This window comes from Psammomys obesus, unplaced genomic scaffold, assembly GCF_907164565.1.
Source record: "Psammomys obesus unplaced genomic scaffold, mPsaObe1.curated_primary_1811, whole genome shotgun sequence".
Taxonomy (NCBI): domain Eukaryota; kingdom Metazoa; phylum Chordata; class Mammalia; order Rodentia; family Muridae; genus Psammomys; species Psammomys obesus.
In genome coordinates, this window is record NW_026585504.1 from 44593178 (window position 1) to 44618180 (window position 25003).

Sequence of the window (25003 nt, forward strand, 5' to 3'; positions counted from 1 at the left end):
AAAGGGGTGTATCTTTGATTAGGAGGAGTAGAATTTAACACAACATCTTTTAAGATCAATATTTGATGTTACATTCATAATAATATCTATAATAATGACACAAGGCTTGATGAAATAGACCAGGATGTGGAAGGCAAGAATGTTTACACAAAAGTTTAATTCACATAGACCAGAGATTTGGAAAAGAAGATTGCTATGAGCGTGAGGCAACCTTGTGCCTCAAAAATCAGAAGGAAACAAAAGGAAAAATATAAGTGGACAGCTGATAAAATGATTTTAGCCCATAATATGAAGAAGTGATTCCTGCTGTTATATAATTGTTTAAGAGTTCATAATATACTAAGATCAAACTCATATATAAGTCATATCAACATAACTGAATTTTAACAATAAGGTACATAATGATTCTTTAGCTACTTCTGCCTGTTTAAAGTACAATGACAAATTTAAATCATAAAATAATAAATATACGTATTAAATACACATTGGGAAATACCTAAATTTATGTAATAATTCATCTTTTTAGTCACTTGATACAGTCTCTTACTCTGAAACATTATGTCAGATGTATCATTAGAATTCAGAAATTATAATAAAGACAAAGTAATAAATAATAACAATTTTACCTCCTATTGCTGTTAAGTTTGGAGTGTGTTACATAAATTCTACTGATGGTAAGGACTTTTGTCCATATATCTTCAGCAATTTCAAAACTACCACAGAACTGTATCAACATTGTAATAGACACAACAAATTTCAAACCAGTAATTAAAATAGAACCATTGTTTTCTCAAGCTATGGTTAGCAAAAGGAAAATCCACATTTTTTTCACATTTCAAAAATTCATATTACAAGGTGAGAAAGTCTGGGTCACAATGAGAGATTCCATTTGTGAAAATCAACCATACCATCTTCATGATATGCATGAAAATCAGCAGTTTTGACACACTATTCACGGAAGCATTTCATTTTCTTCCAGATATCAGGAGGCTAGTTAGACACTGTTTTCTCAGCACTTTGCAGATTCAGCATTTATATAAATCCTGCACCACAATCTGATTTTATTAGGTAGGTACGGTGTTTGTTTTGATTTAAAAAACTTGCATGCGTTTCTAAGCGTTATAAACAGAATATTTTACGCTGTTGTAAAAATTTATGCATATTTCTGTGAGTATAGCTAGAAATACAGCACAATTTTGTCATGGAACAGCATCAAAATAACTTATAAGGACTGTTTTTGATAATCAAATTTATTGAATTTTTGATATTATGAAACTGAAGGCCACTTTCACATACTCCATTTCTAATTATGAACTGCAAGTTACAGCATCCTACACAGATTCTCTTCACTTAACATAATAGTATAGTTCCAATCTCTGCTCCTCAGAAGGAGGATACTTAGAATACAATTTATACACAGTGTTCACTAGCTATAGGTTTACTCAGAACCCAACAATTATTTAGAAAAAAAAAGAAAGTAAGGAAAAATAAATTAATTCATTGTTCCTTGATTATATGCACAATAAACTGTATTAATCTAGGAAAAATAAGTAGAAATATCATTTTGTTTAAAAAATTCATCTTATTCTGAGACACCCATCTTAATCTGGAACAGATATTTTTACTCGAAATTGCTCTCCTCACTTTGGCACATCCCAACCACTGGAGAAATAATGCATCACTCAGTGCTTGGCAGACACAATGAACTGAAATGTATAACATTACACTTCTCTTAACATATATTTAAAATTCAACCTTTCACTCAACATGCCTATAGAAAAAAAAAATCTAGGGAACAGGTCCATGAAAATCTTTGGAGAATATAGAACTCATGGTTTTGGAAAATAATTCCTAAATCGAAGAAAAATCTCAACTCTCTGTAAAGTCATACTGAAACGCAAATATTTTATTCCGATAGTTTTGCACACTGTAGTGGCTGAGAAGTACAATTTATATGTCCTCGGAGGCATGGACATGCTCCTCTTTGAGATATGCTTGGTGATGGTACTCGGTTGCTGCTCTGTTGTTTTCTGTTCTTCCTGTCCTACCTGTAGTCCAAGCTGCAGAAAAGGCAGTATGTGTATATGAGCTTAATACCATGAAGCAGTAAGACAGACCTGAACTGAGAGAGGCTGGAACTCCAAAATCAACACAACACTATGTTTCAAACAACAAATATTCTCCTGTACAAATCAGAAGAGATAATAAAATTTAACGAACAGACAGCAACTACTGTTTTAAGTCAGACCTACAGGAGCATTTCAAAACTGTTTCACACTTGGAGGATTCTTTACCTATCTGGGAACATTTCATATAATTTATCGGCACAACGATGATTTATGTTTCCTCATGTTAAATTTTATTGGTCTTTATTAAAGTGTTTCACTTAGAGAAATTATTATGAGAATTTATATATTGCTAAATAAAATATTTCTGTGCACCAACAGCAATAAAATTGTTTTGAACTCTATCATATAGCAAGCCTAAAAGCTTCAGGAGAAATAATTTTGCCCCCACTTTTACTAGGCAAGAAGTTCTCGGATTTTTCAATGGCACACCTTACTCTAATCTTCTCGCTGAGGGTACTACGCAAGTTAGTACAGGACGTCCTTAGCTCACTGACAACACTGGACATTACTTTATCAGGCAGGCTAGGTGCCTTTGCAGGTATATGAAAGTTGCTATCTATTCACAAACCACTAAGCATTTCTCTTTATCAAAAACAAACAAACCAAAACAAACAAAAAATCACAACTTCAAATGCTCAGAGTCTGTGGTCAGTGAAATCCCTTGGATAATCTAGTGAATGTTTCACCAAGGCAGAAGCCTTAACAGTTAAAAATGGAGACATATTTACAACCTCTTTTGTCCCACAAGTGGAGTTCTTTGCCATATGTAGTATTTCCCCCTTTTCTTTCCCTTTTGAAAAAAAAAAAAATCTTGCTGCCTTGTTCTCCAGTACATTTCAAATTAAGGGTCCAAGGCTATGAGTACGAACTCTCGTGGCCATTTCCGTACATGTCAGCCAGTCGTTTAAAACGGGGACCCCAGTCACTTAGATAGTCATAATTCTGGTCAGAGTTTGAGCTGATGGAATCTAAAGAACTCAGAGATTCGGCTACTGAGCCATTTCCTTCAAATGCATAAGTCTGCAGGGAGTCATAAGGTGGGGCGCCTGGATCCACATCAGCCTCCTTCAGTCTTTCCCAAATAAATTCCCTAAAAATGACATTATCTGGAATGGTTTTAAAAGTCGGTCGACTCAAAAACTGAATTTCAGGAGTCACATCTCTCCGGGTTTTGTTGTCTCTTATGACATTGAGGTTTCTCAGCGCGGCCATATCAAAGGCTTCCGTGTCTTCTTCTCCGCCACCTTCGTCGTCGTACCTGACGATGTTCTCTCTAATATCCCTCTCCTCGTCAAAGATGAGAGGCTCTTTTTTCCGTCTTCTCATAGTGACAATGAGGAGGATCAGCACTGAAAGGTGAGATAGCATAGAGGAAATGTCAGCCAGTGGAGGAATGACCCCGTGAGTGGAAAGACCTACACAGTCTATCCCCTCTTTCTCAGGAATTCATAGCAGCAGATGTGCTAAAACTGCGAACGATGGCTGTGAAATGGAGTGCTTTTATACATCAAAAAACTCCTTCCCACACCTGTGCATGATTGATGTCTTGCTCTAACCTCCAAAATATTTGATAGAACAAATTGAAGGGCCAGTTCAGAATAAACGTAATTTCAAAGTCTCACATAACAAAGGGAGCCTTTGAACTCCTTAATTGCTGGAAAGGCAAAATGTCATTTATAAATATTTTGTGTCTAATTTAACAAGGGCAATACCAGACGGAAGTGGATTACAGAATTTTATCAGGTTCTTTGAAGAAATGTCTGGTCCTTGTTATGAAATTCAACTGTTTAACAGAATCCAGCATGCCATGCCATGTGTAAAGATTAAAAGCTTCTATAATAAAGTGAGTCCCACTTTCAAATGTGAAATACTGAACCAGGATTCTGTGAATTCCATCTACAGACAGAAATCAGGCAGTGAGACTTTCAGCCGGGGTCAAAGATTTAAGAAACAAATTACTAACAACAAGGGTTTTTTTTTTTTTCTCTTACATAAAAATACATATTAAATGTTGAAATGCACAGTTCCTCCGGAAAGCAAAAGAGAACAACAAGATAGCCTTTAGTGTTACACAAATTAAAAGCATTCCTCATTTTAATAAAAACACACTTATCAGGAGAATTCACTAGCCACAAGCGACTCTCAGGACTGAGACATCATTACCTGTCATGGTTTCCAGACTTGAACTAAATTAAGGTAAATAAAATATTTATTGTTGAATTTTGAAATTCAAAATGTAATTAAAACAATACAAAACTGTAAAACGCCCTTTTTAAAAAATATAAGATTTATTTTTATTTTTTGTGTATGGATATTTTCCTGCATGGATGCCTACATAGCATCTATGTGCCTGTTGCCTATGAAGACTAGTAGAAGACATGAGATCTTCTGGCATTGAAGTGAGAGATTGTTGTTAGCTGCCATGTAGGTGCTAGAAATCAGGCCCAGGTCCCCTGGGGGAGCAGCCAGTGCTTTGAAACACTGAGCTGTCTCTACAGCAAAGAGATGAAGTATCATTAATTATCTGTTAGAACAGAAATGCGTTTTAGTGATTTCTATTGCACTTGCCTAAATTACTTTGAAAGTTTTAGAAGACTGAATATACATGCCAATTATATTACCATTTGGGTTATATTATTCTCAGTATATATTTAAGTGTGTGTGTGACAGAGACAGAAAGACAGAGAGGGGGAGGGGAATTAAAGAAGAGGGAGACGAAGAGTGGGAGAGAGAAAGAGACAGACAGAGACAGAGAATGAGCACTCAGTAATGTGCATATGTGTGTATGTAATTCAGAGGACCGTGTTAGGTGTAGGTGCTCACTTCCTCCTTATTTGAGATAGGTTCCATTTATTTTTTACCAAGGTGATACATCCTCAATTAAGGAAGGGCCCACTCACAGGAGACAATTCATGGTCGATACCACCAATCTATTCAAGAATTTCTTGGGTGTAGAGGTCTGAGACTTGAAAGGAGAACTGGCTATTCCCGGTTCATAAGACAATTATATCAGGTGTTTTCTGTATGTCTAAACTTACACTCTTACATAAGTGTAACTCATATGCTATATCAACAAAGCATTTTTTTGCAACTTATGGAGACCATCACAAAAATTGACAACTTTGTCAAAAATGCAAATTTTAAGTTGACTGTAGGGTGCCCAATTCCAGATGATACGCATACAGCACAATCCCTAAATGTGAGGCTCAGGGACATCACGTGGGAGAGAATGGAAAGTTTGTCAGAGTCCAAGGACACCTGCACATGGAGTGTGTTCCTTAGACACAACAGGGAATATGCAGCGATGAGCATATTCCAACAATATGCCAACAATTTCACTGCCTAAAGGTGACAAGCATAGTGACAATTCCCGTTAATCGACAGAGGAAGTTCCACATGGTCCTACCTCAGATGAAGAACTACAGGAGGCTAGAGGCTACTGTGAGTGGGAGAACCAGTTGTGTGATTCTCTGTGCAGGCTGAGAGCCTACATAGGTTATCCAAGCCCAAGAGGTTAACTATGGACACACGCACTTACGAGTAAATCTTAAGGAACTCAGGAGGTATTAAGTGTTTTCATACATAGACATGTGTCTGTATTTGTAAAAAAAATAATAATAATTAAAGATAATATCATGTATTTGGCGAGAAGAGGGAGAAGCTGGGTGCATGAAAGAAAGATTCAGAACTCTTATATGAAATTAAAAAACAATTAAAAACAAATCTAATTATTTGAAACTAACAGCTCATGATAGGTTCTGCAGCTTCTCATAATCTCCTTGGAAAGAAAGAAATGACAACAACAACAAAAAGCATAATGATCATTCTTACAGGAAAACCAAAGAATACAGTTACTATTGGAGAAGTGACTATGAGAAAGAAGAGTCTGGTGATAGGGTAGGCAGATGATAGCAGGTAGAAATGTCAACTATAGAGCAAACGACAATAAAATTAATTACTTCTACACCAGCTTAAGTCTGTGAGAGTGAAGAGGGAAAATGCTATGAAATAATTGGATGTTCTTTAAATATAAATCAATGCCTAAGTGTGCCAAATATTTTAAAATTATCTTTTATAAAATAGATATCTGAAAGTCTCTACTCAGCAATGTATCAAAGCAGATGCTGAGACTCTTAACCAAACTTTGGGCAGAGTGCAGGGAATCCTGTGAAAGAAGGGGGAGATAGTAAGACCTGGAGGGGACAGGAGCTCTACAAGGAGAGCAACAGAACCAAAATATCTGGACACAGGGATCTTTTCTGAGACTGTTTCTCCAACTAAGGACCATGCATGGAGATAGCCTAGAACCCCTGCACAGATGTAGTCCATGGCAGCTCAGTATCCAAATGGGTACCCTAGTAAGAGTAACAGGGACTGTCTCTGACATGAACTCAGTGGTGGGCTCTTTGACCACCTTCCCCTGAATAGGGAGCAGCCTTGCTAGGCCACAGAGGAGGACAATGATGAGTCCTGATGAGACCTGATAAGCTAGAGTCAGATGGAAGGGGAGGAGGACCTCCCCTATCAGTGGACTTGGAGAGGGGAATGGGAGGAGATGAAGGAGGGAAGGCAGGATTGGGAGAGAATGAGGGAGGAGGCTACAGCTGAGATACAAAGTGAATAAACTGTAATTAATATTTAAAAATAAAATTTAAATTTAAAAATTGATATCCCATATTATACACGTGAATCACATTCATATATTTGCCAAAGCTGGTTCTTACATGATTTTTGAAAATGCATTCTATTTTAATATTAAGCCTACTGTTGTCAATCAAGTTTCCAATAGACATGAGCCCTGAGATCAAGTATATTTGGATCAACCTCAGGTATAATATGAATATGGAGTCTTCCATTCTTGCTTGAAGCTACTAAAAATACTAATTGTTTTGGAAAGTAGTACAGATACCATTCCAATGTCTTGGGAGAAAATCTCTAGCTATTTGAGCACATATAAGAATTAAATTTAGTTCTGTTGCTCCCCTTGTGGAGCTCCTGTCCTCTCCAGGTCTTACTATCTCTCACTTCTTTCATAAGATTCCCTGTACTCTGCCCAAAGTTTGGTTATAAGTCTCAGCATCTGCCTCAATACCCTGCTGGGCAGAGTCTTTCAGAGGCCCTCTGTGGTAGGCTCCTGTCCTTTTCCCTGTTTTCTCCCTCCTCTGATGTCCATCCTCTTTGCCCCTCTGAATGGGTTTCTAAGACTGATACTCCAGCTAAGGACCACTCATAGAGATGGCCTGGTACCCCTGAACAGAGGTAGCCTATGGCAGTTCAGTATCCAAGTGGGCTCCATAGTAATGGGGACAGGGACTGTCTCTGCAAGAACTGATTGGCCTGCTCTTTGATCACCTCCCCCTGAGGGGGAAGCAGCCTTATTAGGCCAAAGAGGAAGACAATGCAACCACTCCTGATGAGACCTGATAGACTAGGATCAGAGGGAAGGGGAGGAGGACCTCCCTTATCAGTGGACTGGGGGAGGGTCACAGGTGGGGAAGAGGAAGGAAGGGTGGGGTGGGAGGGGAGGTCGGAGGGAGCTACAGGGAAGATACAAACTGAATAAACTGTAATTAATAAAAATAAAAATAAATTTAAAAAAAGAATTAAATTTAACTTGTATGTATAATACATGTTAACTACCCTTCAACGATTTTGGAGATAATAATTGCTAAAGAGGATACATTTTATGCCTAAGTAAGGATTATATGTGTGCATTATCTGTGCAATATATATGTATATATATATATATTGCGTATCTATCTATCTATCTATCTATCTATCTATCTATCTCTCTCTCTATCTATCTATATATATATATATATATGTATGTATGTATACTTTCTTATTCCATGTGTGAGGGAAATATTTAAATAACAAAGAAAGTTAAAACTAGAACTCTAATAGTTATATGAGAAAGAAACCTTGTGTCCTAGATGTAGGCTGCGAGGAAACAATTCAGAGGAGGAAGGCTTCCTGGAGAAACAGACACAGCTGGCAGCAGGTAGAGGGAGATGTGGGGCACAGGTGCCTGGAAGGCCAGCAAAGCTGAGAACGTTTGAACAGGTGGAGCCAATTAAAAACATTGCAGAGATTTCTTGTGATGAGAAAGATTTGCATTTAAAAACAAATAATATACTGGAATAATGATAGCAAGTAGAAAAGAGGAGATGTAAGAAAATGTGAGGAAAGAGATTACAGCACTGTGATAATGTTTATACTGCCTGCTCTGCTGTTTCCCAATTTTTTTTTCTAACAGGTCTCATGGGTCTTGTTTTATGTTGAGGTCTTTGATCCACTTGGACTTTATTTTTGTGTAGGATGATAAATATGGATCTATTTGCAATTTTCTACATGTTGACCTCCAGATAAAGCAGAATCATTTGTTGAAGATGCTGTCTTCTTTTCCTTTGAATGGTTTTGGTTTATTTGTAAAATAAAAGGCATCTTAGGTATGTGAATTTATTTCTGGGTCTTAGATTCAATTCCAGGGATCCACCAGTCTGTTTCTATACCAGTACCATACCTCTTTTAATGTTCAACATCCTTAGTCATCAGGGAAATGCAAATCAAAATATTCCTGATATTCCATCTTACACTCATCAGAATGGCTAAGAACAAAAACTCATGTAACAACACATGCTGGAGAAGATGTGAAGAAGGGGAACCCTCCTCCTTTGCTGGTGGGAATGTAAACATGTACAACCACTTTGGAAATCAATCTGATACTTTCTCAGAAAATTGGGAATAGCACTACTTCAATACCTAACTATATCACTCTTGGGCATATATTGAAAAGATGCTTAACCATGCAACAAGGACATTTGCTCAACTATGTTCATGTTAGCCCTACTCATAAAGTCCAGAATATGGAAACAACCTAGATGTCCCTGAACCAAAGAATGGATAAAGAAATTGTGGTACATTTACACAGTGGAACACTACTTAGCTCTTAAAAACAAAGAAATTATGAAATTTGCAGGGAAATAGATGGGACAAGAAAAGATCATCCTGAGTGAGATAACCCAGAAGCAGAAAGATGCACATGGTATAAACTCAATTTTAAGTGGATATTAACCATATAATACAGGAGAAACATACTAAAATTACAGACCTAAAGAAGCTACCCAACAAGGAGGACCCTAGGGAAGATGCTTAATTCTTATTCAGGAGAGCAAACAGGAAAGACACGGGACAGGAGACTACCACAGAGGGCCTCTAAAAGACTCCTCTCTGCAAGAAATTGAAGTAGATGCAGAGACTCACAGCCAAAGTTTGGACAGAGCTCAGGGAGTCTTATGGAAGAAGGGGGAGATAGAAAGACAGGGAGTGGACAGAAGCTCCTCAAGGAGACCAAGAGAGCCAAAAAGTCTGGGTCCGTGGGTCCAGCAGAGACTGATGCACCAACCAAGGACAATACTTGGAGAGGCCCTAGGCTCCCTGCTCAGATGTGGCCCTTAGGCAGCACAGTCTCCATGTGGGTGCCCTAGCAAGGGGAGCAGGGGCAGTCTCTGACATGAACTCGACTTGGTTTGCTGTTCTTTGATCACGTCCCTCTGGCAGGGTGGCCTTACCAGGCCACAGATAAAGAGGATCCAGGCAGTCCTGATGAGACATGATAGGCTAGGGTCAGATAGTAAGGGAGGAGGACTTCCCCTACCAGTGGACTAGGGGAGGGGGATATGGGGAGAGAAGGGAGGAAAGGTGGGACCTGGAGAGGGCTACAACCATGACACAAAGTGAATAAATTGTAAATAATAATAATAATTTAAGAAATGAAAATAAAAGTTTACACTGCTGACCTACTTTTCTAAATTTAAACTTTATTTTGATAACAGTCCATTCAAAATTTTCTAAGAAAAGTACAAAGCAAATAATAGATTCATGCAAAGTGATAAATAGTTAAAGGTATGATAAACATTTAAAACATTGTAGGTAGTATACACTCATTACAATTACAATGCATTCCTTTGTATATGACTTAAAGTATAGAAAAACGTGACGGCCACAAGAGTATCAATCTCATTAAACTCAAAGATGATAAAGAAAGAATATGAGAAGTGTACAAAACTGTCAAGGATATGCTATCTAAAGAAATACATTATTGGGTCCCTTTATTCTCTAATCTACTTTGATCTGTGGCAGATAAATATGTATACATTTCAAATTAAACACAACTTCTAGTAGTTATCATGAAAGTGTTTCAGTCCTTTGGTCTTCTTCAGCTTGCTCTCTGTATATCCCATAATATTATATGTTCATATGGTTACACAAATACAGATACTTTCAAATGAGTTCAATATTTATGTATTAAAAATAGTAGGCATACATGTGTGCAGGCAAACTTTCATAAACATTAAAAAACAGTCTTAAAAGTAATAAAGAATCAAGAAGCCACACATAGTGAGTGAGGTTACATAGTAATATAAAACATACTACAAACATGTTAAGGGAAAATTGGGTCTTCCTTTCCAGAGTATTAAAGCAGTGGGCAGAGAAGAGTAGCCTGGGGTCTGAGATTCGGTAATGCTGGCATCCCTAAAAAGCCTCTTTCTCTGTTCTGAACAAACACTTCCTCATTAGATGAAAAATTTTTTGATGTTTAATTTGTTTTTCAAATGTGTTTACTTATGAAACAAACTTTTGTTAATTTAATTTTTCTAATATTTAAATATAGAGTTGGCTATATTTTTAATTTATTAAATTATAACTTGAATGTATTGTATAAGAATATAATTTACTCTTAGTATCTATTTTCTTTGTTTTTATTTTATTTCGCTAAGAAAGCTACTCAAAAACTTTAAATTATATATGTGGTACACATCAATGCTTCACAATAAACTTATTTTGGATGGCTGATCTAAACAAATGATTCAGAAATGTTAAAAAAAAATCTTGATTTCATTAGTCTTAAATTACTATTTTCTAAATTTTCACTTCCAAGTGAAATATTGAAAATGGAAATAGCTATTATTATTATAATGATTCCTGTAACCCAAACATTAGTATTTGACAAAAATAAGCATATCTATGGTAAAAATCTATACATGAGTTGAAGTTCTTAGAACAAAAATGCTTGGTATTGTCATACAACTTAACCTTTTAATATCTTCCTAGATTTTAATTATGCTATTCTTTTTATTTACTATATATAGCTTATTAAATATTTGTGGCATTGTGTCAGTTGAATGCTAATTACATTTCGATATTTTCTGTTAATATTGATTTCAATTTGATTTTTATGGGTGTCAGATCATAAATAACCACAGAGAAGAATACTCTTGCTCCACTGAGGATTAGCCTCAAAAAGTCTCCATCACAGCACAATTCCTCTTCCCAAACCAGGGAAAAAAACTAAGTGAAAACACGTTGCTGATATTCTCCAAACAAACAAACAAACAAATCTCTTCACCTGTATTCAATCACATCGTTTTTATGATAAATGATAGTTGAATCCACAGGTCTACCTCTAAGATACAGACTGCTTTAAATTCAAGGAACACCAGGTTGTTGTGCTATTTTTCCAAGACCAAGATGACCAATGAATGAATTTCATGCTTACTAAATCTACTGTGGGGCTTTTATCCTTTTTATGCATGGTGCAAATATTCTTCTTTTTTTTTACATTTTTAAATTATAATTTTTATTAATTACACTTTATTCACTTTTTATCCCCCCAGTAGCTCCCTTTCCTCCTCCCCTCTGGATCCCACCTTCCTCCCCTTTCTCCATGCATGCCCCTCACCAAGTCCGCTGATAGGGGAAGTCTTCCCCTCTTTCCCTCTGATCATAATCTATCAGGTTTCATCAGGAGTGGCTGCATTGTTTTCCTCTGTGGCCTGGTAAGGCTGCTCCCCACTCAGGGGGAGGTGATCAAAGAGCAGGCCAATCAGTTCCTGTCAGAGACAGCCCCTGTTCCCACTACTATGGAACCCACTTGGACACTGTATTGCCATGGGCTACATCGGTGCAGGGGTTCTAGGTTATCTCCATGCAACTATTCTATCCTCCTTAATACAGTTTCAGCCACTAAAACTCATCCTGGGTAAACTGTCTGTACTCTTGAAAGAAGATATGATGGGGCTCTTTCAAAGCAGTTGCTGAGACTCATAACCAAATTTTGGGCAGAGTGCAGGGAATCTTATGAAAGAAAGGGGTGATAGAAATACCTGGAGTGGACAGGAGCTCCACAAAAAGAGCAACAGAACCAAAAAATCTGGACACAGGGGTGTTTTCTGAGACTGATACTCCAACCAAGGACCATTCATTGATATAACCTAGAACCCCTGCACAGATGTAGCCCATGGCAGTTCAGTGTCCAAGTGGGTTCCATAGTATTGGGAACAGGTACTTTCTCTGACATGACCTGATTGGCCTAATCTTTGATCACCTCCCCCTCTGGGTGGTGCAGCCTTACCAGGCCATAGAGGAAGACAGTGCAGCTAGTCCTCATGAGACCTGATTGACTAGGATAAGATGGAAATGGGGGAGGACCTCTCTTATCAGTGGACTGGGGGAGGAGCATGGGTGGAGAAGAGGAAGGAAGGGTGTTATCCGGAGGGGAAAGGGAGGAAGATACAGATGGGATACAAAGTGAATAAACTGTAATTAGTTAAAAAAATGTATTCTTAAAAAGAAACAAAAGAAAGACAAGGGGAGATGAAAAAGATTAAAGCTTGTTTAAGTGCCTCCTCTCCAACTATCATTTCATTTGCTGCTGCTCTGAAGAAACACTTAAGAGGAATATCCTCTTAATTCTATCATTGGTTTCTTTTCTCATTTTTTTTCCTTTTCTCCCCAAATGCATATGGCATATGAACTTTATTTATTTATAATAATCCACATACAGTAAGAACAGTTATAAGACAATCAGGAAACCCATATGTGAAAGTTACATTCAAAATATTTAACTCATTCATATTTGGCAACCAGCAAGAAAATATGATTTATCCAATCTAGGTGATTCTAAAGCTTTGTACCTAAATCATTTTCTATCATATCCTGTATATATCAACTTACAAAAACATCTTTATAGACTTAAAAACATTATCTTAAATCCTAAACAACTATAAGAACTTCACAAGAAGACCAACAGAGCCAATAAACCTAGACCTATAGGGGCTTACAAAGAATGAAGCACTACCCGAAGACCATCCATGGACTGGACCAAGAGACCAAGCAAATCCTCCTCCATTGAGGCAGGACAAGACATTCCAGTCAGGAGAAACTGATTCAAAGACAGACAATAGGGTCCATGTGGGAGACAGCCCCCTGCTCCACTTGCTAGGGAACCTACATGAAGACCAAGCTGCCCATCAGTTATGTGTGTGTCAGGGGCCTAGGCCATTTGTCTTGAGACATGTTAGCTCCTGGCAACATTCCCAGCCTACCTCAATGAATGTGATGAACACCATAAAATCTTTTGGAGATAGTTTCATTAACATCAAGCTAGCCATTTGGCAAAAGTGCCCCAGCTTTCTCTACATACAATATGTTGTGTAAAATGGACAAGACGTGGATGCAGGCTGAATTGATTGCCAAGGTCTGCGTGACAGGTAAACACGTCCTTCATATATCCTGCTTCACAATTATGTCTGCCAGATAGTCTGTGCTGGAAGGCTGAAGATGATGCTCCAATGTTAAAGAGAGAAAATGAGTGAGTGGACAGGAAGTAAATTGTTTTTGTCATCTCTTCATTTTGGAAGCTGCTTGACTGTGCTTCATTCTTAAGCAATAATTTTATTCCTTCTCAAATCTCTGATGGGGTTGAAGACTAGATAGTTATATTTTGACAGGTAGGCTTGGTTTTTTAGGTTTCTTTTCTCTTTCCTCCTCATTCTTTAGTGAGTATAATGCATACATAATATCCCTCACATCTAAATATCCTTTCTGTTTTTGCGGATGAACAGACCCTATTTTAAAATGAATGTGGATAAGTTCATTGAAATGAAAATATATGAACAACTTAGAACATAGTAAACTACCCAGAATTGCTAATATTTAATTTTTTATTATGTTATCACTACTTCTTTACTTACAGGCACCATTTGTGTTCACATTACTTTTACTCACATAATTCAAGAACTGTGGATTTAATATCATTACACTTCATATAATTTGTATCATATCATATGATTTTTCTCAAATAGGAAAACACTCAGCCCAGACACTTCTAGTTCATCTTTGATTCTAACTTACTAATCCCCCTCCTTGTCTTCAGCTCATGCATGTGTTTTATATTAATCACATAATTTATATATATGAGTATGTAAATACTCACTTCCTTCAGCTAAGGCCAGTACCTTGCTCAGTTAGGTCTTACCTGTTTTGGAAACCAGATTTGCATTTACTAGCTTGGTAGCTCTGAACATAATTGGCTTCCCTCTGTCTCTATTTTTTCAAATATAAAATAGAGATAATATTATTGCTTTTATTGTAAAAGCACTAATTAATAGTAATTTTGTGAAAATTAAGTAAGTTTGTATTTATAAAGAAAGTATATGGTAAATATTACATGACTGGTTAAATAGTAATTCATATATGATTAGTTCACACAGTTAAGCCTTATATGGATCAATTACTATTTCTTCAAATATGGTAGTCAGCATAAATAAATAAATTTTATTCCAATTTAGTCCACATGAGTACAGTGATTACAATGATCACCAAAAATATAGTTAACAAATATGGTGTTAACTTATGTCTTCTGAATTATGAATTGTGAATAATGGATCGCTGGGGCTTTTTCGAGTATGTTAAATGTGTAGTAAACCTAATAAAATCCAAATATTGTTCAATGTCATTTATAGATTCACTAAAAAGCATTTTGTCACTTATGTGCTTTATTATATTTTAATAATATACTCAGTAAAAGAGAGTGTGTATGAGAGTAAGGCAAGAGTAATAGAGAAAAGGAGAAGAAGGAACAGCAAGTAAAAGAGGAAAGATCCTATTACCCTCAAGGTGTTTCTATGCTTTGGAAAATGATACATACATATATATATATATATCTAATTTTTATTATATTATATATATTATATAATATATTTTATGTTATATATATATAAATTTACACATGTTGCCTGATAAGTAACTAGATGATAGAATGAATGGTCAATGAGTGCTAAAAGCATAATAAGTAGGTGTTATGAAATAGAGGACAGTGAGTGTGAAGTTTGTATATGATCACTCACAGTCATGAGAATAGAAAAAATAAATATAGGGCATAAAGTATTACATGAACCTGAAAAGATGTAGGAAGTGTATTTCAGGAAAATGCTTGTACTTTTAAAAACAATGGAAAGGCTTCCATAGTTCTTTTTTTTTTTTCTTTTCCTTCCTTTTTTTTTTTTTTTTTAAGGATCACACACCTTTCTGATGGTAAGCCTTTTGAAGAATATACCTTGCTTTGAGTACCATAAGAAACATTTTGGCTTTCGTTAAACATTTGTTCCTTCAAATTTTTTCAAGAAAATAAGAGTAATAACTTGATTTAAAATTAAATTCCAAGAAGAGCACAGGGATACTGCTGGTGACCAGAAAAACAATGTTATCTGAAGTAAGACCTAAGGGAAGTTCTGAAGGACAAATAGAAGACAAGGTTTATAGTTTCTCTCTATGGCCTGTAGAATCAGAAATTCCCAAATATCCCCAGAAAGAAAAGGGCAACAATTTAAAGTGCGCTTTTAAGGCCACTTGAGACATCCTTTAAAAAGCATTAATTATAGCTTATATAGTCCAAGTGAGTTGTTGAAACAAATATAAATCAAGTACAATATTTTGAACTGATGACAAGGCATCTGTCATGAAACAAAGGACATAATTTATTGTCCTTTATTTAGTAGTACAATACTACTTTTTACTTTGTGACACACATAACACACAACTATTAACCTGAAGATATTATTGCTTTTAGTCTACACCATATGTATTTTTTTTATTGAGAATCACTGATCCTAAACATGTCTTTAAAATATTGAACCTCAGGAGAAAGATGAAAGTTACACTCCAAGAGATATACTGCTTACACATAATGATGAAAGTAAAATCAAATGTTCTTTTGTGTTACTGAGTACATTCAACTCATTTACGTTAATCAGCGTGTTCATATGGAATTCCTTCTGTTATAGAAGATAACAACTCATGAGATAGAGTGCCAACATAGTGTTTATCCCTTGCCATTGAAAGCAGCAGCTCATTACAAGAGGCACGGAAAAAAAAAAAAAAATTTAAGCATTCAGGGTGGGTAGATGTTTCCCAGCTAGGATGGATGGTTAAAGGGTCATGATGAGAGCACACTACATGGGTTCAAAAGCCAACAAATGGTGTCTGGGATGCAGACGGAAGGGATTTTCTAATAGATTCTGGAGAGCGGTGTTCCAGGAAAGTTAGCACAGACAAGACAAACAGGCCCACAATAAAACCAATATGTAAAAAATTAGGCGCAGCACAAAGTCAATGAATGAACAAGCTAAAGAACTGATAAAGTGTAAGAGCCAAGCCTAATTAATTGTGGAAGATGGAACAAAGAGAAGGCTGACAAGGAAAATATAAAATTGGAGTCTAAATCAAGAAAAGAGTCAGGATGTAGGAATATAGTTCAAGATTTGATACTTCTATTGGGATTTCTAATTTCTGCTCTTCAATAGAACATGAAGTACACATAGTAAGACCTGGTGTAAAATTATACCAACTAGAGATTTGCAAATGGCATGCAAGAAATAGAAAATTATTACCATGTCCCAAGACATAGAACTGTTTAATTACAACTGAAATTAATCCTTCTTTACTTGAAATGAGTATCCCAAGGCACCTCTCATTTAAATGTGATCGTTATAATGATTTCATTTGAACCTGAGTTAAGACAGAGCAAAACTGTTCAAAGCATAATGAATATTTTATACACTTTTTGTGCTATATTCTGTACCAAAATATATTCTTGAAATTAATATGTAAAATTGAAAGTGTGTTTTTCAAAGGTCAGAATTAACTGGAGTATACGATAAGTTAGAAACCTCAAATTAACTAAAGATCTAGGAATTCACGATGTGAAACACAGCAGGAACTTCTGCTTTTATTGTGGTAGCTGCCAGGCTTGAGATACTCAGAGGTATTTAACCACTTCCCAGCGGCATCTTGGTATTTTATATTGGGAAACACATTTAAAAAAACAGATTATCAAGAATATTTGGAGGACACTTCTTCCCTCCTTCTGCTGCTTCTGTTCCATTTCTGAGTGTGACCTGCATCTGCCTTATGCCATTGCACCTACTTCCCTGTTTTGTTTGCCTGGGGAAAAGAGGCTAAAGTAATAGTTTCCTAGGAAATAGTTTATGAGAATTAAATCACATAATGCTAAAAGATAGCAAAGTACTTGGGTTAATGCAAAGCTCATTGCATTAGCTATAAAACTAATCTATTTCTCCTTCATTTTATTTTATATTTCCTTTCAGGAGGGACATAATTGCTTTCATGAATTAGCAATGGAAACACTGTCTATTATCTCAAAGACTACATGTGTACATTGTGATAGATCATGAGGAAAAATACATTTTTTTTCATGCCTTATCTGTTGTCATCATCATTCTCAGTGACTTGGTATATAGTTTTGCACATTAGGAAAAATTTGTCTCCACTTAAAATAAGAAGAAAACATTTTCCAATCAAACAAAATCATATGCAGCCTCAGCAATAGGAAGGTAAAACTTGTTCATATTTGGAAGGTCACAGAAGCATAACGAAAAGACATATGACAGCTGACTGTCAAACTACCTACTTTAACCATGGTAGAAGAGCTGAATTCTGTGTGGGAAATGATGAGTTTCTATAAAAACCTTATTAAGCCAGGGCTTATGGAGCTGTGCCACCCTGTGTGAAAAGCAAAGAACAGGAAGAGAGATTATATCACTTCAATCACTTGGAATTCTGGTCGAAGTGGGGAAACAAATCGCTAATTCATAAAATGCAACAGAATCTTTAGTTAGAAGAAATACACATCCCTGGACAGAACAAGGTAATCCAGATGTAATAGTCCCAAAATACTTGTGCAACTGTTAACAATAAGAACTATCTTAAGCCAAAGCAAGTGAAATTATTCCTTTAAATTTCTTAAAGAGGCAACTCAGTAATAATAGAATGTGTTGGTGATACATGTTTTTCTTTGTTTAAAATGTTTTAAGTCTGGTAGAAAAATATCTACATTTCTTAAATATGAAATTAACTATGTTAATCTACAGGGTGAAATTAGTATTGTCATTAATTATGGGCTATAAATAAAAACTATGGGATAGTTTTTATTCTTGTTTTAGAATAACAAAATGTTTTTCACATTACTGTTTCAAATTTTTCTACATGAAAAATATATAAGCTGGCTGTTTGATTTCCATATCAAGAAATATAAAGCTATAGATTCTGAATCCATTCGAGATATATTCAATCCAAATAAAGGAAACCTCATACTCTGAGTTTGGGGATAGTGCTTTCATTTAGTGTTTTAAGGTGTATATGTGCTTCAAAGAGTGGTGAGGGCAAGCAGAAGAAATAAAAACCACTTTCAAGGTTAGAAAATGCAGATGAAGGTGAAGATTGACATGTCTAACTTTGCATGTTATGAAATTTAAGCTTGAAGAAGAAAAGTTAGCAAATGAGTGACAAGATTCCTTTCCTTCCTGTAATGAAGAAGCAGTCACTGGGGTCTGAGGAGACAGCTTAGAGGTTAAGTTCAATTCTTAGCACCCAAGTGAAGTGTCATAACTACAGTTCCATGGAATGTGAGGCCTCCTTCCTGGCTTCTGTGTGTTGTGTATACACATAGTACACAGGTTTACATGATGATTAAATACCAATATGCATAGAATGAAAATAAATAAGTCTTTTAAATATATATTACTATAAAAGCAACATAAAACCAAGTACATCAAACCTGATAGAGGAGAAAGTGAGGGACAGCCTTGAATGCATTGGCACAGAGCAGGGGTCTATGAACAGAATACAGATAGCACAGACACTTCATTAATTGGATAAATCAGGATGGGATAAATAAAGGATGGGAAAAGGGTTGTATTAACTCCACATCTGATTGAGATTTAATATCTAAAATATATAAAGAACTAAAGAAACTAGAGATTTAAAAAATCATCCAATTAAAAACTGAAGTACAGATATAAACAGATAATTCTTCATAGAGGAATCTCAAATGGACAAGAAACACTTAAAGAAGTGTTCAGCATCCTTAGCCATTAGAGAAATGCAAATCAAATCTACATTGAGATTCCATCTTACACCTGTCAGAATAACACAAGTGACAGCTCATGTTGGCAAGGATGTGGACCAAGGAGAAGACTCCTTCTTTGATAGTAAGAGTACAAATTTGTACAGTGATTATGAGAATCATTATGGTAGTCCCTCAGAAAGTTGGAAGTTGATTATGTCAAGACACAGCTCTCCCATTATTGGGCATAGACCCAAAGGAAGCTCCTTTGAACAAGGACACTTGCTCAACCATGTTCATACTCATAAAAGCCAGAAAGTGGAAACAACCTCAATGACCCTCAACAACAGAATGGATAATAAAAGAATGGTAAATTAACACAATTGGATATTACTGAGCTGTTAAAAAAAATTACATCATGAAATTTGCTGACAACTTAATGAAGAAGAAAAAAAATCATCCTGAGTGAGGTAATCCAGACCCAGAAAAATATAGTATATATTCACTTATAAGGAAATATTAGCCATTAAGTAAGTGATAATCAAGCTACAATCTTTAGACCAAGAAAGGAACAGGGTTTGGGGTGGTAGTAGAGTTTGGGGTTCCCCCAGGAGGCATAATGAGAATAGATTTTATGGCAGACTTGGGGCAGATGGGGATGAGGGGATCAGGTTATGGGAGTTGGGATTGAAGGAAAGTGTGTGGAGAGAGTAGCTGGAACGAGGCGGTGGAGATTTGTGGAGGTGATGCAAAACTTTGTGTACTAGAACGCCAGTGCAAAACATGCTAGGGAAATGGTAGCACAGAACTCGTGGGAGAAGCCAACCAATATCTGATTTGATCTAGGGCCCATTTTACAAGAAGTAGCCCATACCCGACACTGTCTGGGTAACCAAGAACCAGAGACTAGATAGTACAGAGGTCTAGGATAAAACCAAATACTATTGGTACAAAAATATAATAGTTCCCCCAAATTTTTATTTTTTAATTTTTAATTTTAATTTTTTTATTTTTTTGCCCCACTTCACCACAAGCTTTTTCATGGGTACAATGGCAGCAGAAGAGACAGAAAGGGAGGGGGCACACTCTACCTTCACTTTTATAGAGAAAAACTTGTTAATAAGTTTGTCAGGGTGTGAAAAGACCCTGGCATCTAACAACTAGAGCCAAGCATCACAACATTTTTTTATACGTGACAAAAATGAGCTCTTTGTACATGTGAAATCAGGTGTGTACTCCATCTGCACACCTGTGAAAACTAAATTTCCTTGGCTTCAAAACTGACCATATCAATGTCCAGTTTATAATAGTGAAGCCAGGAAAAGAAAGACTTCAAAGGTTCTAATTATATGCTACCACCAACTTGTGAAATAAAATTCAAACCTGAATGGCTGATTTTGTAATATTCTGGATATTTATAGTTTCATTGTTGATATGAAACTTGTAGGTAGAAGTCCTTGTTTCAATACTTATTTTCAATGTGAAAATGTTCTGTTTTGAATAATCTATTGGTAAAGCTGTAGAAACTTTAAATTATAAGTAAAATGACAAAAAAAAAAGAGATTCTTAGAAATAGAAGTGGCTTATCTAATTCTCAAGTAACATTCCTGAAAGAAACAAAGATTTTATACTTACAGTCACCCTAGTCAACACAGATGAACACATACACACAACACACACGCAGAGACATACCACACATACGTACAATACATACTCATATCACATTCTACACATTCACAGACAACACACATGTACACTCACCACATACACAGCATATCACTCACATACAGAGACAGAAAGCGGGACACATACACACTCACACATATACACAGATAGACAGAGACAGAGACAGAGACACACAGAGAGAAAGAGAGATCCAAGGATGGATGCTAGTAAAACTGTATTACTTTCAGTAACAGTTTGATGATTATAAACTAGGAAAGAGTCAAGCAGTGTTGATTGCAAGAAAGTTAAATACCACCAATACCACCATAGACATTATATATTAGAGGGGAAACAAGCTTCAGCAGACAAAGAGTCACTATCACTATCAGTAATAATCAAATTTGAGAGACTAGTCAGGTGTATCTTGTTCCTGAGAGCAGGAAAAGTGGATTTTTGTGTGTGTTGGTTTGTGATAAACTGTCAAAGCTTAAAATGTCAAACCCACTGTCTGTCTTTCTTTTTTTCTTTCCATGATTCAGTTGTTTCAAAGTGAAGACATTATCTTTCTAGATATAATGGTTTTATATTTTATGTGTGTTATTCTGCTTTTATAAAGTAAATATGCAATTTCATGTTTATTATTATGTTTTAGAATCTAAGTAGAGCAAGAAAACATTTATTCAGAATGCTTTTTTTAATTATATTTACTTAGTCCTTATATTCTAATCACATTTTAAGTGTGAATTACCTGTCATTTTTAATGAATTTCTGGAAGTTGAAATAATACTTTTGAAATAATACTTTAATTATTTTCTTCTAGATTTATTTGTATAGCTGAAGTTATTAGAGACAGTTTCTTCCATTTTATGAGACTTTACACTGTATTAGCAAATAAGTCTTGGCTTGATTAATGGAGTGAGGACTTTTGTTCCATCAATAACACCTAAAGACAAATTGAATGCTCACTATCTAGCAGGCATGCAGTACTGTACATGAATTATGCTGTTTAATTCTCACATCTTTACAAGACTACTTATATAAGTTGACCTTTGAGACTATGACGCCATCTTACAAAGAAACTAGCATCTTTTTGTAAAGAACTAAAGCAAAACATGGGTAATAAATAGGACCCAGATAGATAGCTCCCAAAATCTATCTCAAACAGCAGGACATGCTTACTTCAGCCCAAATTCTGTCTTTATAAACACAGACTGTAAATGGATTCACTAATCCTATCAAACTCCAAGAAAACACACAGTACAGCAGCAAGTGCAAAGTTCAGTGTTTGTAATCCTTGTAGGAATTTACAATGTGATTGAAAATAGTTTAGAATAAAGCCATTCATTATTCTATGGTCATGTTGGATGACTCCCAATATTAAAAAAATGCTGTATAACCGCCTATGCAAATGTAATAATAATATGATCTGTAAGTCTATTCAGCTAAATAATAACTTAGTCTCAGAAAAGTAGTTAAATGTGGTAATAATTTACAGGAAGTTAAGTTTGTGATGCCATATACAATGGAATACCCCTCAGCCATTAAAAACAAGGAAATCATAAAATTTGCAGGCAAATGGGTGGATCTAGAAAAGACCGTCCTGGGTGACATAACACAGACCCAGAAATAGACACATGGTATGTACTCAAGTATAAGTGGATTTTAGCCATATGATACAAACTAGACATACTACAATGCACAGATATCAAGAAGCTACGCAACAAGGAGGACCCAAGAGAGGATGTTTGAATCTCATTGAAAAGGGGAAATAGGATAGACAGAAGTAATGATTGAATAGTGGGAACAAGGTAGAAGCAGAAATTCAGAGAGAACTAAGTGTGGAGATCATATCTGGGGAGAGTGGGGTAAGGTAGTGGGAGCACAGAAGGCTTGCAGAGAAAAGAAAATGGTGGGTGGAGGCATATCTGTGACAAGTTAGAGTCCTAAGTCAGAATAGGCCTCTGGGAGAATATGAGGGAACTCTAGCTGAGAGTCCTAATAGCAGGGGCCATCGAGACTGAAGAAGATACCCTGGAAGCAGCCAAGACTCCTCATGGAGAGAGGAGAACACCAAACCACCCAAAAAAGTTTGATCTAAAACTTACCTTGTCTACAAGACCTGCTCGGACAAAGATAGAACAGATAGAGAAGAGATCAAGAGAAGGTACAACCAATGCCTCTTGACCCACCCCATGAAAGAAAGTCAGTCCCTGACACTATTAATTATACTCTGCTATGCTTGTAGACAGGAGCTTATCCTCATTGTCCTCCGGGAGGTTCTACTCAGCAATAGTTTGAAACAGATGCTGAGACTCACAGTCAAACATTAGGCGAGGCATAGGGAGTCTAGAGGAAAAGTGTGTGTGTGTGTGGGGGGAGGGAATAAAAGGACCTGGAGTTGACAAGAGCTCCACAAAAGACCAACAGAGCCAACTAACCAGGGCCCAGAGGGGCCTATGGAGTCTGAAACATGAACCAGATGCGATGAATGGACTGGGCCTAGGTCCTCTACATGAAATAAGAATAGTCTTTGGTTCTTGTAATTGATCTTACAAAGCAAGAACAGAAATCAGTACCTACCCAATAGTGTCAGGACGCAGGCCAGTATTGCTATCAGGGCTCCTGTGCTGAGGCCAGCAGGTAGAATGTAAGCCTCCGCATTGCAGGTCTGCGCTACGCCATCAGCATCACAGTCACAGACTCGGATGGTCAGCGTGTTGGTACTGCTCAGAGAAGGAGATCCGCTGTCCACAATGAAAATTGGCAGGTAGTAAACCGACTGCTCCTGTCTGCGGAAGCCATTTCTCCTGGTGAATATTGAGGCTGTGTTGTCTAGGATGAACAAAAATGTATAACAAGACTTCTGATCAGCTTTATATTTACAAACTTGAAGTCATTCTTTTTGTTTGTTTCTTTTGTTTGAGACAGGGTTTCTCTGTCTAGCCTTTGGTTGTCCTGGACCCTCTTTGTAGACTAGGCTGTCCTGGAAATCACACAGATCAGCCTAACCGCCTCCCAGAATACTGACATTACAGGCTTGCATCATGATGCCCTGGAACTCTTTCGACTTTTCTCCTTACTGGCAAAACAGTTATGGCATACTTTTCTCTTTTAAAACCCTTCAATAAATTTCTTCGGACAGAGAGATATATGTCTTTGTAATTTATCTTAAGGTATTCCTGATCCTCTAGAAATAGCCAAAAAAAAAAAAAACTAAATGTTTTATTAAGTGGAATTTTTATAAAGTATGTCTTTTATCCTTTTACATATAGAAAGAGTGGTAAAGGTTGTAAGTTAACAGATACGGCTTTTCAGCATCATTTCAAATCCACATCTTATTTGTAAGGTTTCCAGATTAATAAAGTATTATAAGACACCATAGCATTTATTTAAATTGATATGTAGTCAAGTATCTCTGAACTAGGTCAAATGTTCTGAGAAATGAGCCAGGCCATTTCCTATGGTCACATTATGGTTTACTGGCATAAGCTAAGCTACTTATGATTTCATTAGGTGATATAATCTTAGGCGTGATCCATCGAAGATTTAAAAAAATAGGTAGGACATAGTTAACACAGATATTCAAAAATGGAATTACTGAATCATTTTTACATATCAAATTATTATTCATGCTTTCTAAAGTAGCATACTCATAAATATTTTATTAATAACACAGATCTTAATTTATTTTTATCTTATCTAAAAATTACAGAATCTATAAACATTTGAAAATTAATCGATATATTTGCATAACTGAATTTTACACTACAGAAATAAATTCAGTTGCGGGTATCTTTTTTATGTATTTTCTCCTAATTAACTAATATGAACTTACAGGATTCTTAGAGTTTATACTAACTAGTAAAAAAAAAAAAGAAAAGAAAAGAATGTAAATCAGGGTCATACTCTCATTCAGTATGCAGATATACTTTTAATTTGATAATCCCTTCTAAATAATTAAGAACTCACTTATTAAATATTAACATAAAAATAAATAATACTT

At 36.0% G+C, this 25003-nt stretch overlaps 1 protein-coding gene across 1 annotated transcript in view; it reads right to left on the reverse strand.

Moving 5' to 3' along the window:
* Positions 1 to 2308: 2308 nt before the first annotated feature.
* Positions 2309 to 25003, reverse strand: part of Cdh7 (cadherin 7) — a 140994-nt gene continuing 118299 nt past the window's right edge. Inside the window, exons 10-11 of the mRNA XM_055601229.1 lie at positions 23581 to 23832; positions 2309 to 3478 (exon numbers count right to left, since the gene is read on the reverse strand). Of these exons, the coding sequence (XP_055457204.1) occupies positions 2985 to 3478; positions 23581 to 23832 (746 nt within the window). The 3' untranslated portion in view covers positions 2309 to 2984. The remainder of the gene's footprint in view (positions 3479 to 23580; positions 23833 to 25003) is intronic.